Consider the following 22,325-nt stretch of genomic DNA (forward strand, 5'->3'; position numbering starts at 1 on the left):
GGGCCATTTTTCCGGTTTTGACGGCGCCGCGGTCCGCAGCATTTATAGGGGTATTCTATGTCTTTCCAAGTTGGCCTTATTTGGTGGGAATGAATTGTCCCGTTGAAAGTGAGCCGATCCAGCAGACTGGCATTAATCACACATAGTCAGACTGTGATTTACTCTTGTATCAATTTAGACCTGGCACAAAAACAATTATCACATTTATACCTATTTGAATAGAATTGTTGTTGTACTTGATATACATTAATTATAAGATATAGAAACCATATGGGTGGACAAATGTCTGATGCCATCATAAAAGCTATCGGGTTATAATTTTGCAGCTACTATGACTATTTTGAATTTAACAGATTGATAAAACAGACTGATCTGATATCAAAACATTTTTAGGTTGAGCAAATGAGCATTGTAATTTCAATCCAGGATTCGGGTATACTTCTGATAAGCATATGACGGCATTCCGAATCACTCCGAGTCCACTCGAGTCATTTTCATTTTGCCATCGAGTTAGCCCGAGTCTGAGTAATTCTAAGAAAGCTCGCGTCCGAGTCCAACTCACAAATTTCAGTCACGAATCGTCTAAGGGTCAGGTTTTGTCATCGTGAATTGGAAATGTGACGAAATAGTGAATCTTCCACTGCATGGTAGCGTTTGCATTTGATTTGATAGTGAAGTTTGATGAATACTTTCAGGCTTTCGGAGCAATTTAAGAGGGAATTGTCGCTTTATAACCGGAAATATACATGTGACACTTATATATTGTCAACATGATAAAAAATCTAAAATGTCGCCGCGGTTCGCGTGTTTGAAACCTCTGCCCTAGGGTATGGGGTATTATAACACTCAGCAAGTCGTCGAAGTAATCGTAACGTAATCGAAACACAACCCCTCGCACTTGACACTACGAGTAACGAGTCAATTACTCACGACAAGCGGCATTGATCGACAATCCGGGAATCCAAAGAGACAAGAATTAATATTTACGAAACAGATGATTACGAATGAGAAAGCGGAGAGTAAGTAATTCGCCAATTACATCCAAGACAAAGGGGTTCTGACATCACATTGACTCACTCGCATAGCTGCAATTGTTTGCGGATTGTCGCGGCGATTGGGGCTGCAATGCTGCATTTCCCGATCGCCGTTCGCAAAGCTTTGTGATGCAACAGCAACCCGGGCTCGAAATTTATAATGACTGGTTTCAAGCGAATGCTATTGTCGCACTAATTCTGTAAATACAAATATCCATAATGTAATCGCACCAGAGCCCGCTATGTGAATGCGAAATCGGATTGCTATGTACAAAGACACAGCAGTGAAAAAAATATAATGTGACGCACAAACCATTCTGCCGCACCGATTGTTGGTCTAATGATGCCAAAACCGCAGTGAAACAATACGCCATCGGCCATCGATTTCGCAAACCGACGGTACAATGTGACGTGTAGTATAAATTGTGAAGTTTCGGACGACAACGCGTAATGCAGAGAAAATACCTTATCTTGCTGGTGTAGCTGGGATGATGGGTCCTTATACAGTTGTGGATACTTAGTAACTTGTTTCTTCTGGCGTACGCCGCGAATGGAGAATGCAAATGTGATAGGAAAAAAGGCGTCAGCTGAATCAGCTAGCATTTTCGGCTTCGTATATTTTCGAATCTCATTCTAAAAGGAAATATGCCTCACAATTCAAGAACCTCACCAAAGGTCACTGATTTTTTCGTAATCAGATTTTGTGTTGATTTCAATTTTTGAAGGTCCGCTGGTCCACCAAATAATTCTTGGACGTTACCGGTTGAAAACCACTGTTCTAAATTATAAGGAGACTTGCTCCTGAGTCCTTAGTGTCAGGGCATGGTATGGTATAGTATGGAATGGAAATCGTCCATACTCCCGCCCGCCCGCCCCAATTTTATATTTTATACTTTATTAATACTTTCGAAACTGCACATCTCTCAAGTGATATTCTATTTTTGATGCGTGGAAATGTTCCGACGTTTCAATTGTAGATGTTATTGTAGACTATTATAGATGTAGGCCTACATATTCATTTAAACAGCGTTGGCGCACCAATGATATCCTCATTTTCTTTATATCATACGTCATCAGCAATGTTGCCTAATCATCGGAGATGGAACGTATAATACACACACGGGATTCGAATCTCATGAGATGTAAATTTAGTGTAAAGCACTGCTAGCTGTTACATCATCTACAAAATTACATGAAACAAAGGTATTGTCAAATTAGAAGACAACGGACAATAGTTTTTCTTCATTCCTCACATGCTGAAATCTGCATTCACACCTGTCAAAATTGGTCCCTCCAATAATATATGGTAAGACTTTGTTTTTTAACGACTTATTGCTATTGGTGAAAGTTAACACCCCAGAATTGAACAACATGCAATAAAACTAATGAGTATTGAACTGGTAACCGTTAACGGCAATGCTGCACCTCCGTAAAATGTATGTGTAAGCGGACAGCAAAATAGGAAGGGTTTGAAATCTTTTCAAATAGAGCGAGGTAGCATCAAATTACATGTTTAAATGGTTAAGATAAACTTCCTGGTGTTGACGAACTTATGCGTATGGAAGATATAAGTTGCCATAAGCTACCCTTTCGCACGCTACCATAACTCGAAAAGAAATAAATATGTCATTCCATCTGCAACAAGACCAACTATGCCAGGGGCGGGCAACATACGGCCCGCTGGCCGGATCCGGCCAACGAAGGGATTTTGTCCGGCCCTGCGGACAGCTTTCCATCTTACATGATAATGTGGCAAGCGGCCCCAAGTCTGCCGAGATTCCCCACTACTTGCTTACTACGTCACATTTTAGTGACTGTATATTATTATATACGTCAGGGGTGGTCAACCGGCGGCCATACGACCGCATGCGGCCGCAGAAGGAAATTTGTGCGGCCGTGGACACGTAATTCAATTAGTATGCGTTGGCGGCCGTCGACATGCAATTGGAATTTACGAATTGACTCCCGATTTCTTGATGGATTTTATTAATCTCGGAATTTTCTTCGCGCTGCGCGCGATCCAATATAACTTCATTTTCAATATTAATATAATAGGGCCTTAGCAATTATAGCCCCCGTTACAGAGTCTAACAGCAGAGGAAAATTATGCGCCCATATAGAAATACCAACTCGGAATCGTGTAGGTAGGCTATCCCTCACTATACCGTCAATCCCGATGGGAGGTCAAGAAATAACAGCATGTCAGAAAGTGACTAATAATAATAGACCCACCCGAAGATGCGTAATCATTATAATTTGCCCTACATTTTCGAAATCACCCCTATCGAATCTGATCACATCCATGGGCTGAGAAAGGATAAATGTTTGATAGTAATATATATAACTTTTGATATCAAACACGAAATTCATTAGTAAATAAGAAAACATTCTCGCGCTTCGCGCGACAATGGACAGCCCCGTGACATCACCATTGGCAAGGGGCCACTTGCGATTTTGGTGCGCATAGCAAGCCTATATGATTATATAGATTAGTCCGAAGTTCACCAGAAATGGACATATAGACAGCACTCTAACATGAGCATTCGGCGTCCTTTTAGTTCTTTACAACTATGCCTTGGAATGCGGCCGTAGGCTACATGAGTAGTAATTGCGGCCGTGAATGGCAAAAAGGTTGGCCACCCCTGATATAGGCCTACGTGTATGCGCAGTGCGCACATTGCGCAGCGTGCGAGAGTGGAGCTTACGCGTAAGTTCGTGGAGCGAGAAGACTTACCCTAATGTCGTTTGTGGTAATCATGGTGTTTGTCGAATGCAATAGTTATTTTCACCAGGCTGTTATTTCTCATTTCTGAGTCCGTAACCGCCGACTTGTAGGACGGCACTCTTCAAGGCTTTTGTAAGACACCGCTTAGGCCAGAGGGGTCGCCAACTCAAAACGGGTCGTGGGCCACTTTTCAAATTTCGTAGAGGACGCAGGCCGCATGAACCCAATGTCGAGATTACCTAAACACACAGTTGAACAACGACGCTATCTCGTCACCTACTCAACCCTAGTGAATTGATATCGTGGTAAATTTGGGGTACCGGGCTTATCGGCCGCCATGAAATCTTAATTAGGGATTGCATAGTGTGTTGATTGATCAGATGAAAGCAGACATTGCGACACTTGTATGACAATGCTATTCTCAAATCCACATCGTCTTCGTCACTATCGGCGAGAAATGACTTTGAAGCGACATTGCTGTCGTTAAAATACATTCGTTAAATACGATATATTCCTAGTATATGTGGATAAATGGGCGAATAATGTATCGATTCAGCAATCCTGCCCGCCAAGTACTTAATTTTCCTATATCCAGCCCGCCGACTAAAGTTGCCCGCCCCTGAACTATTCTATCAATTATCGAGTCCGCGATCTCCCATGAATGAACTCTTATACTAACGAATCAGATGATTTCAATTACAGTATTTCGCATACAAATGAACAACAACCTATATGCGGGAGATCGCGCGCCGCTGTCGTGTCCAGTCACTTCTCGCGAATCGGAGGCTCTGATAATACGAATTGCTGAATTGGAAATGAGCTAACAAATATTAGAGCTACGATCGGCACATCATGCAGACGTTTAATAAACGAGGATAATAATGTAAAGCATATTAGCCTATACATGATTATTAATTAAGTGAGTTTATTCCCAACCAGAAATCCTTGAATTCCCACAAGAGGAGGAATTCCCACCGGTTGGCAAACACTGCATTAGAGTAGATCTAGCAATATAATTCCATATCACTTAATCTTTTTGCGACAACACATATTTTTTAATTACAATGATGGTTATGTCAAATGTATATTGCATGATGATCATCCCATCAAAGCGCAGAAAATTATTTCCAAGTTCAACAAATTGATAATATTTATGTAACTTCTACAGTGTCAGAGTCTACGATTTTAAAACTCCCTTGGTAGTTTACGGAGTGGTGGATGTTACGATAAGCGAAATGCAAGTTATAAAGCGACAGCGGTCGAACATCATACGTTTTACGGCATTTAGATTGGAATAATTATCAATAATCTAATTTTCCTTCATATGCGCGTTGCGCAACTTTGTTGTCTTCCAAAAGATGTTGACCGGGATGGGTGAGTCATTAATTGCAATTTGAGAAATGGACATAAAGAGAGCGCGGTTTTTTGAGATATGAAAGCAATTTGACAAATCGAAAGCCTGATCATTGTCAAGGTTATGGCAAAACTGTCAAAGTATGGAAAAATTATTGAAAAAATATTCCATATACCCAGATGGGAAATTTCATACCCTACCATAGTTGCACAATTCCATATTCCATCCCGAAATTTCGTTTCATACCACACTATACTTTCATATATCATACCGTACCATACTATGCCCTGCTCAGTGTATAATAGTCGGTATTTCACGAAAGCAAACGCCATGCATCTAGGATTGCATTTAAAACCACACGTGTTTTAAAACAGTGTTAAACAGCGTTTCAAACAATGCCATTTAAGAAAATTTGAACCAACTTCAGCCATTATTTGATGGGGACTTTGATTTGAATCCGAGAATATGAAATCCTCCGTACTACGGCTTGAACCAATGAACCTATACGGTCGTTCACCATCCGATAGAATGGCACGAAATATCAACATCGGTATGATTTCATCAGATAAGCAAAACCGGGTTACGGAGGCGGGGCATACAACGTCGTACCGCGCCAATAGGCTTGTGAATCTAGATATATGTGAGTGTATCTTGATTTGTATTTGTAGATAATCCGACCATGTCTCCAGCGCCGCTAAATCCACTAAATCGTATCGACCCAAGGAGTGAATGGGAAACAAAAATAGCGTGATTAGAGCAGAATTCTATACACTCAAAGTCACAGTGCGGCGTAAAACAGCGAGACCGCTCATGACATCAATAGTGACCACAGAGTGCGATATCGATACGGGTTGCAAGCGACCTAAAATAACTTTAATTATCATTTCGTTGAAGCCCGGGGGTTACATCGCAGTCAGCTGATAGTTGACAGATAATTGATATCTGATAGATATTATGGTTACGGTTTGTCAGGATCTAGGACAGAGGTCTCAAACTCAAATGTGCTCGCGGGCCAATTTCCTAGTTTACGATGACGCCGCGGGCCGCAGCATCGATAATAGGGATATTCAATATATAATTTCCAAGTAGGCTTTATTTGACGGGACCTTGCTGACAGGCATTCCACAAACATCGTGGAAATGTAATTTACTATTGTATTGTCCACGCTTGACACGGAAAAAAATCAGAATATTTGAGCGGTGTAGCCTAATCCTGGTTTTGATATAGCAGTGATAAGTATAGACATAGAGTATAGTGTCATGCCAAAGTCAAATTAAATCAGCGTTAGATTCTGCCTTCGATTATTTATTGAAAAATATCTATAACAACTTAAATATAATCATTATTGAGCAATAGTAATAGCATTGCTTCTTAGCCTTTTTTCGCGGTCGTACCCCTTGTGCTGCCAATGAGATTTCTTGTAGCCCCTGACAATTTTCAACACCACTTCTGATGGTAGAGGCTACCTACACAAAAAAATCAGAACGCCCATTCACATAAAATTGCGCATAACACGAAGATATATTACAGTTGAATAAATTCCCCAAGGAAATATTCCACAGCAAATAGACCTGATTCCACAATGCATCTCGTACATCCTGATGTGGTGCTTCGTACCCCGATGGGGTCTACGGAACCTGGTTAGGAACTCATGCAATAGAAATGTCCAATCGGCGCAGAATTCATTAGTGTTACATCTGTAAAGCGTACTACTACGTTACTCGCCACCGATAATAACATGGATAAAGAGAACAAACAACACCCGGCACGTAACCAACTATACCTCACGGGGTCACAGAATGCCACAGGTTGCCATACTGACCTGATTAGATAACTATGTACGCTACGCAACGCAAGCTACAACCTTTTGACATATTACTATTCTCCATGACAGTTTCATAGATTGTTGAGTCCATAGGATTATCAAGTCACCGTTCCGAGTCGCAAGTCCTTCCCTTACTTGTATTTTAACGTTTGACCCGAATCAAATCGACTTATTTTGATTCAATCACCCAGTCAATCCGAAATCGAGTAATTTTACGAGAAGGTCGCACAAACCAAATCACAATTTTCAGTCACGAATCATCAACGGGTCATGTGACGTAATAGCTGGTCTTCTGCCGCGTGGTAGCTTTACAAAGTGATGTGATAGTGGAGTTAGTTGAAATTTCAGTGATTTTTATAGTAGTTTTATGGTGAACTTACGTTCCTATATCTAAAATAGATATATGGCACTTGAATATATTGTTGAATCCTTGAAATTACAAAAGGCCGTCGCGGGCTGCACAAAATGCTCTCGAGGGCCGCATGCGGCCCGCGGGCCGCGTGTTTGAGACCTCTGATCTAGGACGTGTATCATTCGGATAATCAGGGACAAACGCACATCAGCCTATCAGCTAAATCTTCAACATCTATTTCGACAATGGCTTTGCTTTGCGAAAGGCACACGTAATACATCCGAGTAGTTGCAGAGTATCTGCTGATAGCGGTATGATTTATCAACTGCCAGGGCCTTGTAACTAATTGCTTTACTTTTATTCGACAACTCATGTAATGGCTGAGAATAGGTCTTACTTTCGAGGATGCTGGCATTATAGTTTGATATGTGTCCATTTCATCGATATAATGATAGCAGTTTGCTTTTGCACGCAATCTTAAAAATATGTGAGTTTACCGATATCGTACATGGAGATTGGAGATACCGGGAGCGTAGTCAGCTGGAAAGGAGGGGTTTGAAGTTTTTCGAATTAACAAGGGTTACAGCATCGATGTATTCGGGCAAGTACATTCGTGACTTCCGAAAATGATCGGACAAGCTTTCTTGTGTTGACGAACCTACGCGTATTATATACTGTATATCAATGGTGGCCAGACCTTTTCTATGTTGGAGATGAATATCGCAAAACATGGTCTTAAAAGAGCCGAAACATAAAAATACAAAACACGAATTCATTCATTCGCTAACAAATGTAGTCTATCTTGTAATAATGATCATTGCTGTCTGGTGATACCGTGAGTATCCAACTGGGAGTAAGGTGATTGAAATTCGGCTGGGATTACGTCAAAACAGTGCGGGACAGGTTTGGGCCGGGCAATATTCCATAATTAAATAAAAATGGCTTCAGTAATTGTGCCAACGTCCGTGCTGAAAGTTTCTGATATGCATTTGGGCAAGGTGTTATTGCATTAAGATTACACCGTAAACGTAAGGCTCCTGTGCGCCATTGTCCGCCGGGAGACGAACGTTACACGCACTAACTTGCTTATTATCAAGTTCAATGCCGATCACTATGTACTATTGTAGCACATGAAACGGTCGTAATGTAAGCTCGATTTGAGAGTCTTATTGTTCACACTTCACATCTCACCCTGAAAACCCGCGCTCCCGTAAATTCTCCAATTGTTACGTGAACTGTAGGTCAAGAAACAGTGCGACGCCAACAAATTGCCACTACGCTTTACTATGCATTTAAAAAATTCAAGTAGACCTCTCGGAAAGATGGGGAAATACATGTGAATTTGTGGAATTGTTAAGCAGCCGCAATCAAAGGCTCAATGACGACGATGAGTCACATGCGGCCGGGACTTTTAAGCGGCAATTTCGTTAGTCTACCTACCTACACTCCACACAACAATAAGTGAAACCCGTGGAATGATTTCGCAGTAAATAGCACTAGCAAAGGTCTAATTCACACGGACTTGTCACTATAGCTATAGTCTATCGTTGATCACTTTCGCAGAAGCGGCGAATAATTTGAAGTAGCATTCCGCGCTGACTACGAAATATTTTATTTATATCTCAAGTGGATAAGTCGAGAGAGATAGCCATTACCAAGTTCTCGAAGATGGTTCAACTCTACGCTTCTTGGAGTTGATTCGGTGCATTAACAATAAACAGAATCTTGAGCGAAACAGAGAAGACTACTGGAAGGCAGTCATTCATAAATATATGCACATATATGTGCTGTACAACGTAGGTTACAAGGTTAACCAGCGGTGCAGGTTTTCGGAAAAACGTAAACTATATTTAACGGTCTGATTGCCATTCAGATAATAACTTGGCTGATATAGTCAGTAACCATGCGCGGAAGGGACAATTCTGCATTTGAATTGGTAAGTTCTTTAATGTTGTTTATAAATTTCTGATTGGGAGTGTTGCAAAGCATCGTCTATCCCTCGTCATAGGCAAAACAAGTGAGGTTTCATTTCCAAACGCACTCAACTATAGACGCCAGCGGGTGAATTAGCCGTATTGCATCAAAAGGCTACGAAAATTTAATCACAATCACAATAATGACTAGCATAGTAATTTGTTTTCATCTCCCGATTAATGCAATTTACTGGCCACACCAATGCCCCACACGTGCCATAACATTCGTTTGATAGGTCACATGATATTCTCCTAGGCTAGGATACCCATGTCTCAAATATAGTATATTTTATCTTACGCCAGGAAAGTGATAGAGCGCCTCCCCATACGATTAATCAGGATGGAGGTGACGACACGTCGGCCAGCAACGGCAGGAACGATTCGTTAGAATTACTTTATAAGCTGGAAGACTCTCCTGTCTGGTACTCATGTATCTTTCTTGGAATCCAGGTACATAGGCTACGTCAATGCATGAGTTAAAAGAAGAGATTCTTGGATCTTTTTAACGCGGCCGTGTTCTGTCGAGCTGTTGTGTGAATCCTTTCCCAATAAAATACTTTAGGAAGAGGTAATTCCTGCAATGAATTCCTTATTCGATCTTTGCTAACAATCCCACCAACGAAAACGATAAATCGCATACACTGCCAATAAAAAATGAAAACATCGAGGCATATTCGGTCCATATACCGCAAGGCATCTTGCACACATACCTGTGCTTAAAGAAGATTCGAAAGATGTTTACATGTGACACGGTCAAGCCTTCGGGACTTTTTTAGGCGTGGGTCCGTAATACCTAGCGTCAAGTTCTCGCCCATCCTGGGTAAAAAAGGTCGTAAGCCTTATTCTCAAACCGGTTGATACAAATATTTACTTCGCGCAGAATTGGATGCCGCGGAATAATTTTTCTCACGCTACATTCGGGTAGATCTGCCTACTGCAATCGGCGAGCGGACTCCGATACTCTGAAAAACCGATTTGCATTGCGACCAGAGAGACTACATAAGAACTATTTATTTGTGTGGCAGCATTGTTTCCTGGCAATAGGTGGATTGATTGGCGTCCCTCTGGTACTGGCAGATAAACTGTGTATGGGCGACAATGATGTTGGTTACCTCGCAAGGGCGATGGTTCTCAACAGCCTGTTCTTCCTCTCTGGAATTGTGACATTCATACAAACCACATTCGGAACAAGGTAAAGGTCTGGCTGTGTATGTGTATGATTGGTGTAGTGGTTCTTAAGCAGTGTCCCCTGGAACCCCAGGGGCTCCCTGAGTGGCAGGTTAGGAGACGCACTCAACTCACACGTATAATTTCTGATGACTAGGGCGGTTTTTTTTCTTAAAAAAAGGAAAATTTTGACCTAAAACATCAATATTTTGACTTTTTTGACCTAAACAAACCGAATTTTGACCAGATGTTGACCTAACGTATGGAAATTAGGTGTTTTCCCATATAATGTTAAAATTGCACCACTTATCTTAATTTCTGGTTGGGAATGGCTGTCCTAACGAAGTAGTTTGGCCTGAAAAACGTTTTTGGCTTAGAAACTGGCAACTTTTTACACGAAAAAAAAAAAATTAACGAAATCTGGGCATATGAAGAATTCCAGTGATTACAATACGTATTATGGTAAAAATAATTAATTTTTCTGTAGTACGAGAGATAATTTCCTACATTCTTGGGTAGAAAGTGCATGTCCTTACTAACAAGCTTGCCAAGGACCTTCAACAGCAGCAGCGGTTGTTGGCTGACGACACTAAAGTTGTGCGTACACGCTGGTGACACACCGTGTTGCTTCATTCTGACAATATTGTGTATATCACAATCTTTCATCATGGGCTTCTTAATATAAGAATGATGCATGCAATGCCGAAGAAGTCATTCTTTAGTTGGGATATTGCAGTACGTTGACCATAACACCATGTCTACCTATTTGTTTTATTTGACCGTTTATGATTCATGAGCCGTTTACAACGGTAGGCTCACCGAGAGTGCAAAATCTACGATACAAACGAAATGCACACGTCAAAAAATTTTGACTTTATGAATAATTTGTGCAAATTTTGACCTAACGCTACAATTTTTACACCATTTTGACAAATTTTGACATGTCAAAGAAACGCCCTACGGATGACACGTTTTTCTAGCCATCATCGACTGCAGATAATGATGAGCTATCAGTAATCGCATTGTGACTGCCATGCTTACTATTTTAGATTACCAATACTGCAAGGTGCTTCGTTCAGTTTCATGCCATCAGCCTTCGCAATATTAGCGTTGCCTCATAACAAGTGCCCAGCACCTTTGAACACCACGCTCACAAACGGTACTCTGCTATACGAAGACACCGACGGTGTTATCGTGGACGGAAATGAGTTATGGATGCGAAGAATGCGGGAGGTTTGATGGCTTTGTGGATAATGATCATTTCGTTCACTAGCGCTGTAAAACATCTTTAATTCAACAGATTCAAGGCGCTATAGCAGTGGCATCGGTACTTGAAGTTATTTTGGGGTTAACCGGTGCAATAGGGTTTCTTACCAGATTCATTGGGCCTCTCACAGTTGCAACTGCCATTTCGTTAATTGCACTATCTCTTTTTGAAATCGCGGCCAGTAACGCATCGGCTCAGTGGGGAGTCGCCTTCTTGTAAGTACGCGAGAGCTATTAGTACCACGGTTTGAAATTGCGTACGGTACTGTCCTATTGCATTTTATCTCACCACCCCACGCAACACAGTCGCTAGAAAACGATATTATTCGATAAAATGAGTATTGCTATTCGCTTTCCAAATCGTCCCGAATGAATCGGCGAACCTTATATCCTATTTATTTATGCCGATCTCGTTTTTCAGCACTATAGTCTGCCTTGTGATATTCTCGCAATACCTCCGTAACGTATCCTTGCCGTTACCCTTCTTCACCAGATCGAAAGGTTTCCATGTAGTTCAGAGCAATTTGCTCAAGTTATTTCCGGTAAATGAAATTTATCTCATTGATGATTTTCAAAGTTCATATTATCGTCGACCCCTATCCGAAACAGGTTCTAATCACAATTGTCGCAGCATGGCTGCTTTGCCTGATTTTGACTGCTGCCGGCGCTCTTCCTGATGATCCGACCCAAGTTGGATACAGAGCAAGAACAGACGTGAGGATGGATGTGTTGATCAGTAGTCCATGGTTCGTGACATATCACTTGAATTTGTGATTGGGAGCTGCATTTGTGACTATAATGGAGAAAAAGTGTTTTCGCGCAGGCATTGTTGGGTCTTACTAATACTCCCGCATTTTGGTTAGCGGTTTGTTGGTGGTTCGACTACATTAGTCCTTTACCGGCAGGCCCTCTTTCTTGTACTTCCTCAGTTGCATAATTTTAGCACTGTCCGCGTACGTTCTACGATTTTTAGTAAGACAGCACCACTTAAACGAGTTGTATGGTGAGTTGCAGTCTATAGATAAAGCTTTAGCGCTTGATAGGAATTCAGAAATTTAACCTCTAACCTGTTCCTGCTGACTGTGGATCATGAACGGTAGTACACAATCTGATAAAGTATTATCCACCCTCACGATCAAGGAGTGCATGAGAGGACAATTATAGAATTATGACAAAAATGAAAAATGAGATAATATCGATGTTGTAATCTGGAACAAATTTAAATAAGAAATGCTGAAGAATTTAATGTGTCTATTTGATATATTGAGAATATGAGAAATTATTCAGAGCTTTTAACCCGTTCAGTTAATGCCCGGTGCCTTCTATTTACATTTGACGAAGATAGGGTCATATAAGCATAGATATCGGGTTCGGGACCTTTTGTTAGACATCGGAAGCAGAGAAAAGCATACTTATTCCTTTGTCGCCATATGTCCATTTATAGTAGCAAAATATTATGCGAGCGCTCAATTCAAAGGGCCGGTTGCGTCAGATATAGAGTGAATAACGTTTTAAAATGTACCGAGCCGATGTAATAGGCTACGTTTCGCGTATACCCCGAATGCAGAGTGTGATGTTGCATGTTGATTGACTATGAAATGCAGATACTCAGTATGATATTGTTGGATTGTTGGTTTGCGAACTACATGTTAATACATGACTATTCACTATTGTCAATGTTGGGTTGACTGAAGCAGTAACAATCTCTCATAGAACATTTTCCGTATTTATTGTCCCGAAATACGTCATTGATACAACTGAAATTTGAATTTAATTTGCTGTATTAATACACAGCATACACACCTAACGAAAGTAATTGTGATTTCAGGTTTCGATTCCCTTACCCGGGGCAATTTGGCTTACCCATTGTAACTGTGGCCGGAGTCGTGGGCATGATGGCGGGCGTGTTATCAAGCATCATAGAATCCGTGGGGGACTACTACGCATGCGCTCGACTCTGCGGAGCCCCACCACTACCCCGACACGCTCTGAATAGGTGTGGAAGAAAAATTGACCATTGTTTATTGTTAAGGATTCGTTTTTGTCTACAGGGGTATCGCTATAGAAGGACTAGGGTGTGTTGTAGCCGGTGTGCTTGGTACCGGAACCGGAACTACGTCATACAGTGAAAACATCGGTGCTATTGCCGTCACAAGAGTGGCAAGTAGACGGGTCAGTTCCAAATGATATTGCGGCCCGCAAACGATGACCGCTTGTTTTGATCATTTCATACAACTTCGACCGTAAAATTTGCCGTTAATGTTGAAATTCCGCGAATGCCAAAACAACCCTATCCCTCAAAATCACGTGGATAACTATCCACCATTTTGAGAAACGCAGACATAGCCCAAGCACTATTCGACAACATTGTGTTTTAGGTTCTGCAAGTGAGCGGGATATTTTACCTGGTCATTGGACTGATCGGTAAATTTGGTGCTTTCCTGGTCTTGATTCCCGACCCCGTGGTAGGCGGGATGCTTTGCGTTCTGTTAGGCATGATTGCTGCGGTTGGTCTTTCAAATTTACAGCACGTCAACTTGAATTCGCCGAGGTGGGTTTTGCTGCTGTTTAATTTGTTCTCGGAATGAATGCGAATTCGTGTTTGGCCAGGGCCAGGGTTGTAAACCAAGTTACAAGGCTCCGAGTCACAAGCCAATCTTCCTTTTATAGTTTTGACTCGAGTCAAGTTGAGTCATTTTCAATTCATCCCATAGTCAAGTCCGAGTCCAAGTCAGCGAGCAGAGGGTCGAGTCCTAGTCATGGTATTATGACTCGAGTCCGAGTCCAAGTCATTGTGTTGACTGCTCTGCTTCCAGTTAAAGTCTTATTAAACCACTTTTTCTAACTCTGTTTACTGATATCGAATGGTTCGAATTTCTAATATACTCATTCCCTTCCTTTTAGCTGTTTTTGGTCGCATTTTCACGTACCAGTATAATAGCCGAAATCCCAATAGTTGGGTTACCTTCCTATTCTTCGACATTACAATGAAATGTTGGTCTTGGCCGTCTGAGTCTCGAGTCATTTGACTTGGTTCGAGTCATGCGCAGGGAGTCGAGTCCAAGTCGAGTCAATATACAGATTGACCGGAGTCGAGTCGAGTAATTTCCGTATTTTCAGAAAATGACTCGAGTCGAGTCATTACAGCCTAGCCAGGACACGCATCGGCCTGGTGCAAAATGACTACACCAGTTATTCACATACCAGTCAGTAATACGTATAGAGGTGGTCATAATAGTCGGCGTTGCTACTCAAGTCAACGTAGAAGTACGCCGTAACTTTCTACTCAATTACATGTAGAAGTAACAATTTCCAAGACCTGTAATGTGGGAGTGGAAAACGAACGGTCTTTAAAGGACACAAAAAAGTAGTTTTTAAACGCACATTTGGTCTAGGGGTCGCATACTGTTAGTATAGTTCGTGGCTATGGATTCGAAATTGCAAGATGCATTTTCGTGACTCATGCAACCTGACGAAAATGTCACATTAAATAATTAATATAGGAATATGACGTTTATGTTTGTCTGTGATGTTTTTTTGGCCGTATACACAAACTTACATATCCAAAATCTCTGCACCCTCAACGCTATCTTGGTAATGATGAGCGCCAAGCGGTCTAACCGGGGATCGAACCCTGCACGACACATACCGATCAAGGCGGTCGCTCCACCATTACGCTACTTATTGTCGGCACTATTTTAGGCATTATTTTCAATTACCGTGAAAGGGGTGATTTTTTTCGCGGCTCTTATGATAATTTAAATCCTAATGGTGATGAAAATTATCCCGAAACTACTTTTTACTTTCACAATCCAAATTGCTATATAAGTAGAAGTGGAAGGAATATTAAACATGAACAATTGAGTAAGTGGTCCGAGTGAGCAAAAATTGCTTGAGTAGGCTAGTTGTGCGGAGTATGCCTTATTGTTAGGTTGCCGATCACATGATCTGCAGACGCGACAAGAATCTATCATATGTCAATATAATGAAATAATTTAGTCTTCTGTGGTGTAAAAAAATCGAATATTTCGGCGATTTTCGCCATAATATAAGGCGTAAATCAGGTAAACGGCACTCCGGTAGAATATTTAATTGCACTCTCATTATAACGAGGAAAACCGGTCAGATATAACGCAAGTTTATTGGAGATATATCCCAGAGGAAGTGAGTTCTGCTTTCTTGTAACACATCAAGGCATTAAAAAGGTACTACACGCGACCATGGTGTAAATCTGGCAAATACACCAACCATTCACCGATATAGGACACTGAGGCTTTGGAATGTACGTTTTTCATAAACGGAATTGGCGTAATTTACATGAAGTGAAATTTATAGAAATCTCTTCGTGTTGGGTTTTTCGCTATTTATGGGACTGGTGGTTCCAGTGTGGGTTCGTGCCAACGAGGATCAGATTAATACGACCGTGAAGGAACTGGACCAAATCTTCATTGTGCTGCTTGAGACACCAATATTCATCGGTGGAGCATTGGCGGCTTTCTTTGATAACACTTTGTCAGGTACGGTACTTCACTTTAGAGGCCCCGAGCTAATATCGATGTTTACCAAACTGATACGTGATTGGACCTGGGGCGATGTAAATATAGCAGTTGTTTTGGATATGATTTGAAACTGCAAGAAATTTATTATAGTACGATTTTTGTTTTCAGTAAATACAAGTCGTTAAATTATAGGATAGGAGAAGCCATGTCTTAAGATTACAATTTCGTGCGTAATTTGAACTAGACGATACCACAAATAGTAATGTATGATCACGACATAGGCCAAGTCACAACAATTAAATAATTAATTCATCAGTCAATCAAATATCTATGATTGCATTTGAAACAAATTTCGTTTTAAAACAAACCTGTTAAAAATGTGTTTTGAACAGATATTTAAACATTGCAAAAAAACATTCGTTTTTTTTAGAAAAGGGTGTAATTATGGTACAATTATAACCATGGGACATGACCGCGACCTTTCTTTGTATCATAATGTTTTCGTTATTACTGATGTTTTCTTTTGTATTTTTTGTTGATGGGGTTGGGGTGGGGGATTGTTATTTTGACCTCCCTAACGACATCAGTGCTGAGATTGAAATTGAAAATGTCAAGATATATTATATACATTTGAGCAACTGAATATACGTACACCGATCTGTTTATGTCACCGCATCTCTTCCCTGGCAGTTGGCATTTAATAGTCGGGCAGTAAAACTCGACCACATGAAAAGTAATGATTTTAGATACAAGTGCATATGATTAAGCTCAGCTCATTTCTAAAGCACCTTCGATCTCATATTATCATATTGACACATTATTTTGAAAATACATTATGCTTGATGCTCCAAATACGGTCATGAGTCATGACGCAATATGACTTGCGTATGGACAACATCCAAGGTAATCAGGCAAAGTCAAGCCATTTCTACTTAATGCAGCTCAACCTGTCGTGCATGAAGGCGAAGAAGTTATTAAATAAAGTTCAAATGTTTCTTGAATACAAACATAGTACAATTTCTAGCATACAAATGAACCGAATGCTGTCGTTTTAAATGCCATTTGTCGTACACAAGTGGTAATTACAAACAATCGCCTGTTTCGATTCGGGGCCGTTTAAAACATCTATATTTTAAAGGCATTGTCATTTGAAATAAACAATGTGACTTTTTGAATGTGGTCGTATTCAATACAGTCACTCGCACTCCTAAACACCATACTGCGATATATTCGTAGTACTATCTTTTCATTACATCGTAATCTTGCGGTGTTTTGATCTGCTGAAAATTAACAAAAAAATGATGACGATGATAATTGCCTCAATATCAGACAGATATGACAGATATGGGTTACCGGTAATCATGATTTGTGTGTTGCATTCGATTACGACGATTAGGCCTGAGACATATCCAAGTAATCTTAATGGATTATTTTACATACCTATAATCGATTTAGTTGTAAAAAGACGATTACCCCACGTATTTATTTCAAATGACATAAATGCTCCTTAACTTATTAAAGATTTGAACTTTAATACTAGTCAAATGAAACATGGCGATTTCCAAATAATTTGAAGTTGCTGATCTAAATCGTATACACAACCTTATTGCGTGGATTGTATATACTACACATGTGTTATGTAATGAGAAGCATTATTCCTTTTCATATTATCTTATTCTCCTACTCGTTGCTTCGCAATTATATACTCTATGGATTTTGAAGTAACGTCACAATTTATAAAACAATGTTCTCCCATGATACGGTCTTATCGCAATCGCTATATTGTGTTTAAAAATAGGTTCAAGCATCAAGTTCGGGGAAACAAAATAAATGGAAACATCAATAATCGTGGTTCTTTTTCCCTGTAATCATATTCGACTGATATGAAATTTTGCTATGATCGCAATGGTAATCGTAATCGTAATTGCCTCACGTCTGATCCAGGTATAGTTCTTTTGGCAATGACCTGGTTTACTCCAGTGACACTCGATCGTAATGTTTTCTTGTCGCTCCATATTTGTATATCTTCTTCTTCTTTATTAATATGATATCGTCTTTCAGTTTCCATTCGTAAAAACAAACATACATATATGCAGTATGCACGCATTGATGTTTCTCATCGCTGCATTTATCTCGCTTCATTTGATGATACCCTTTGAGTAGACGGAGCTATAATATATATCTCTTGAAAATGTACCGTTTAAAACCTGTGTTGTAATAAGCACCGCTAACACGATTTTAATAATAATATTACTCAGAAGGCGGGCAATCCCTAAGTAATGGTGTCGATTGCTAGCGTTACATTACAAAATTCCAGGCACGCTTGAAGAACGTGGTATGGTCAGCTGGAGACAGATCACGAGCGACGACGGCGAAGGAAGTCGAAAACAGCGCGAGTCTGAAGAGGAGAAGGCGTACAATCTCCCGTTTTCAACAAGTTGGAGGTGAGATGACGAACAAACTTCATCGGATGATTTCAAATATTACATGTTACAAAAGGTAACTCAGGTTCATTAGGAACACTGAACAGTCCCACCGCCATGTTGAAGTATAGCCACAAGTATTGCCTTCTAGTGTAAATCAACGTTTCTCCGGCTAGGAGCACAACATGGAAGAGTGGAGAAGTATTTCAACAATTTTCACGGAAATAGTGTTTCAGAATAGTTTTGCCGAAACGAAAACTTTCAGCTTCACTAAGTATAAAGGACTCTTTTTCAAAATTTTCAGAGTTCCAATACTGGAGTAAAATCCTGAAAAAATTGGAAATTAAACCCTACTTTGTGTCTGTTGACTAAAAAAAGTCATCTTTCCGGCGGAAAGTTCGAATTGCCGATTTTCTATCAGTTTTTCCGTAAGTTGACCAAAAAAAGGTCAACTTTCCGGCTTGACTCCGAAATATCCGCCGGAACGTTACTCCAGTGCTGGTTTCCTACATTTCAGTCGATTTTTCACCTATATTTGACCAAATATTTTTAAAAAGAGTACAAATTCTCCAAAGAAGAGAACATTTGGGCGTCCTCCGAGGACACTTTTCAAAAAGTCAAAAGAGAGCACAAATCCTCTTAAAAGAGGACGTATGGTAACCCTACGTAGTGTAGGATCAATTGTAAGCATAAGTTAAAGTAAAAGTAACTTCATGTTTTCGTGACCTAAATTATTTTCTTTCATATATTTCAAAGTATGTGTTATCTGCCACATACCTTGCCCTTATCATTGATGATGATATCATCTGGTTACCGTATATATGCCGTCGGGTGTAATACATATCTTTATTGATTACATATTCATGCGATTGAGATTCACTTCTAAAGCACGGGAAGACTGCTGGTATTATACATTGAGGTGTAGGAGTGCAATGTCGAATAAATATAGATGCGAAACTTGAATAAAGTGTGTGAAACTTGGGGAATGTTAAAAATCTAAAAGATTTTCAAAAGATAATGGAGTTCGTGTTCAGGCTATAATCTGACTAGTGTACATTAGAGATATATTACGCAAATCATTAGAAACTCATCATGATCTGAAAAAAATCTGTGTGGTTTTGACTTTTTCCGTACAGCATTGCTTCTCCGTTGTTGTTGTTGCTGCAGTCTTTATCCTATTTGCAGATTTTCGAAGTACATCCCGGTACTTCCGGAATTCGGACGCTAAGAGCACGGGAACACTAACTCTGTCTGAGGAATTCTTAATGAAGAACTACTAAACCCAATCCCATATGCAACTTCCCTCTGTTATCCTGACGCAAACAATCCCGGAGACATTCAAATAGTATTAGCGATGACAGAAGGACGAACGGCAGAATGGAGTGAACACAAAGTATGGCGAATCTTACACTAGGAGATTTTATTTTCATATCAACAGACATTGGACAAGGCAGAACTGACGAACTGATGTCCTTGATGTAGGTGAAATCTATAGAAGGCCGGAACACTTGTACGTGGTTTCATGGTTTAGAGGTCTATCAATCATATATCGTCATATATAGACTACTTGAAATCGAAGTGCACAATAAAAAAAGCGTTGCGCCCGTTTGAGGCAGGATTGCATTTAACATGAAGCTTGCTTAACACATCTGTTTATTCCGCGTTTTAAAGAATGAATAAAAGCCTATATAATTATGTCAAAATTGTCAGAATGGTTTCGAAAGGCCATATAGCGTCGGCATTTGATGGAGATTCTTTTTAAATTGTTGACATACGTGATATCGAACCAACGCCGTCAAATGCACTAATCCGCCGGCTCTTGCATAACAAAGATTAAATCGCGGATTGCCAACTTATCCAGCCTTATATAAATAAATAAAGTGTTTGACGGGCCACGCCGCCGGGCAACGTTTTAAATATTGATGCTACGCTGCGGATTCACTTGGACAGTGACCATAAATTACCTCACAATGGTTGAATCTTCATCTTATCTAGGATTCGGGAGAGTGCGTGGGGCGGGGTAGGTGCACCTTCCACCTTGGTTAGTGGTAATATATTGAAGACAAAATTCGAGCAGTTGCAACCAGTGATCTGGAGTTGAAGTCGCAGTTTGTTAAAATGCTCTTTTTCCAGGGTTGTAATGACTCGAGTAATGACTCGACTCGAGTCCGAATCGAGTCACGATTTTCTGATGACTCGACTTAACTCGAGTCTTCTTCGCAAAATTCGGAAATGACTCGACTCGACTCGAGTCAATCTGTGTATTGACTCGACTTGGACTCGAGTCATTGCGCATGACTCAGACCAAGTCATATGACTCGAGACTCATACGGCCAAAACCGACATTTCATTGTAATTTCGAAGAATAGTAAAGTTACCACATTATTGGGATTTCGTCTATTGGTACTGGTACTTGAAAATGCGACCAGAAACTGCTAAAAGTGAGGAAAATTAGTATATTTTAAATGCGAACCATTCGATATCACCATGCAGAGTTATAAAAAGTGGGTTAACAAGACTTTAACTGGAAACTGAGCAGTTAACACAATGACTTGGACTCGGACTCGAGTCATAATACCATGACTCGGACTCGACCCTCTGATCGCTGACTTGGACTCGGACTTGACTCGGTGGTGAATTGAAAATGACTCGACTTGACTCACGTCAAAACTATAAAAGTGAGATTAACTTGTGACTCGGAGCCTTGTGACTTGGTTACAACCCTGTATCTCGGACCTCAAACATCTTTAAAGTCGTACCACATGTTCACAAATGTTACTAAGAAGCCTGGATGCGGTTACAGAAGACCAATTGAGACCAATGGGAGAACCTTTACAAACTTCACAAGCTCTTCACAAAAAATTTCCTTCAGTGAGCACATTTTTGTCAATTCAAACATGGGACAATAATATTAAAAATGTAATGAACCTCTTATTTTCTGAGTAGGTTTGCAGAAATGTTGAAAACGGAATAAGAGTCGCAGTCGGAGTTCTGTGAAGAATGTATTAGAAGTATAGGAGCTGCAGTCGCCGTTTGAAAATTTAAGAAGCCGGAGTGGGTATATTGAAACTATCTGGAGTCGGAGTTGAAGTCGGTGCTGGTGAAGTGAATCGACTCCTCAGCCCTGGTTGCAACTGTGGCGGATAAATTATAATCAAACAGAATATTAAATAGGAAAATTCATTCTGCCATGGAAATTGGACATGTTTTAGTAATTTTATCACGTGAAAATATTTCTTCAATACAGGTACCGAAGTAATTGTTACTTGATTCAGGTACAGTACCTTTATTAAATCATTTCGTGCATCCTTTATAGTGAACCAAAATATTGCAATTTCAGATGTCATTTTCTGCTCTAGGTGATCGAGGCGAAAACAAATCTGAACAACGTTATAAACAAGGCCCTTGTTTTAAACACATGTGTCGTAAATGCAATTTCAATTATTGTAGTCTTAGTAAGACGATAGCACAGACGTTTCTGCTTGCTATGAATCCACAAACTAGGACTTGGCACAGCTGCTGCTAATGAATTCGGATTTTTCTTCTAAACATACATAGGTTTTTCGGAGATTTGTTTTATCGAGGCTGCTGCTGCAATGAGTCTCCGATCATGCCCACCTTCACGTAAAGTTCAGAGAAAGGCGAATGAAATTATGAAGAGAGTGAAAGAGAAATGAGACGTCGATGAAAAAAGACAGAGTTCCTGA

At 40.3% G+C, this 22,325-nt stretch overlaps 1 protein-coding gene across 2 annotated transcripts; it reads left to right on the forward strand.

Annotated features, from left to right (window-relative positions):
* Window positions 1-8,947: 8,947 nt before the first annotated feature.
* On the forward strand, window positions 8,948-20,321 carry LOC145444449 (solute carrier family 23 member 1-like). Of its 2 annotated transcripts, XM_080322434.1 has the most exons (14): window positions 8,953-9,086; window positions 9,164-9,226; window positions 9,567-9,713; window positions 10,289-10,455; window positions 11,480-11,663; window positions 11,731-11,912; window positions 12,118-12,238; window positions 12,306-12,442; window positions 13,525-13,692; window positions 13,748-13,868; window positions 14,075-14,247; window positions 16,032-16,213; window positions 18,513-18,639; window positions 19,804-20,321. In XM_080322434.1, the coding sequence occupies exons 2-14, from the start codon at window positions 9,194-9,196 to the stop codon at window positions 19,844-19,846; spliced, it is 1,785 nt and encodes a 594-aa protein (XP_080178560.1). In that variant the 5' UTR covers window positions 8,953-9,086; window positions 9,164-9,193; the 3' UTR covers window positions 19,847-20,321. The 2 variants fall into 2 exon arrangements, with proteins under 2 accessions (XP_080178561.1, XP_080178560.1); XM_080322435.1 differs by lacking the exons at window positions 12,118-12,238; window positions 12,306-12,442 and having other exon boundaries at window positions 8,948-9,086.
* The last annotated feature ends 2,004 nt before the right edge of the window (window positions 20,322-22,325 follow it).

This window comes from Botryllus schlosseri, chromosome 8 (assembly GCF_051294905.1).
Source record: "Botryllus schlosseri isolate E-star chromosome 8, Bs_hap1, whole genome shotgun sequence".
Lineage (NCBI taxonomy): Eukaryota > Metazoa > Chordata > Ascidiacea > Stolidobranchia > Styelidae > Botryllus > Botryllus schlosseri.

Coding starts and splice junctions, on each gene's coding strand:
- LOC145444449 (XM_080322434.1), top strand. CDS start 9,194: ATGCGCGGAAGGGACAATTCTGCATTTGAATTG. Junction 12,443..13,524: donor GTGTTGATCAGTAGTCCATG/GTTCGTGACATA, acceptor TTGTGATTTCAG/GTTTCGATTCCCTTACCCGG. Junction 18,640..19,803: donor CCGTTTTCAACAAGTTGGAG/GTGAGATGACGA, acceptor TCCTATTTGCAG/ATTTTCGAAGTACATCCCGG.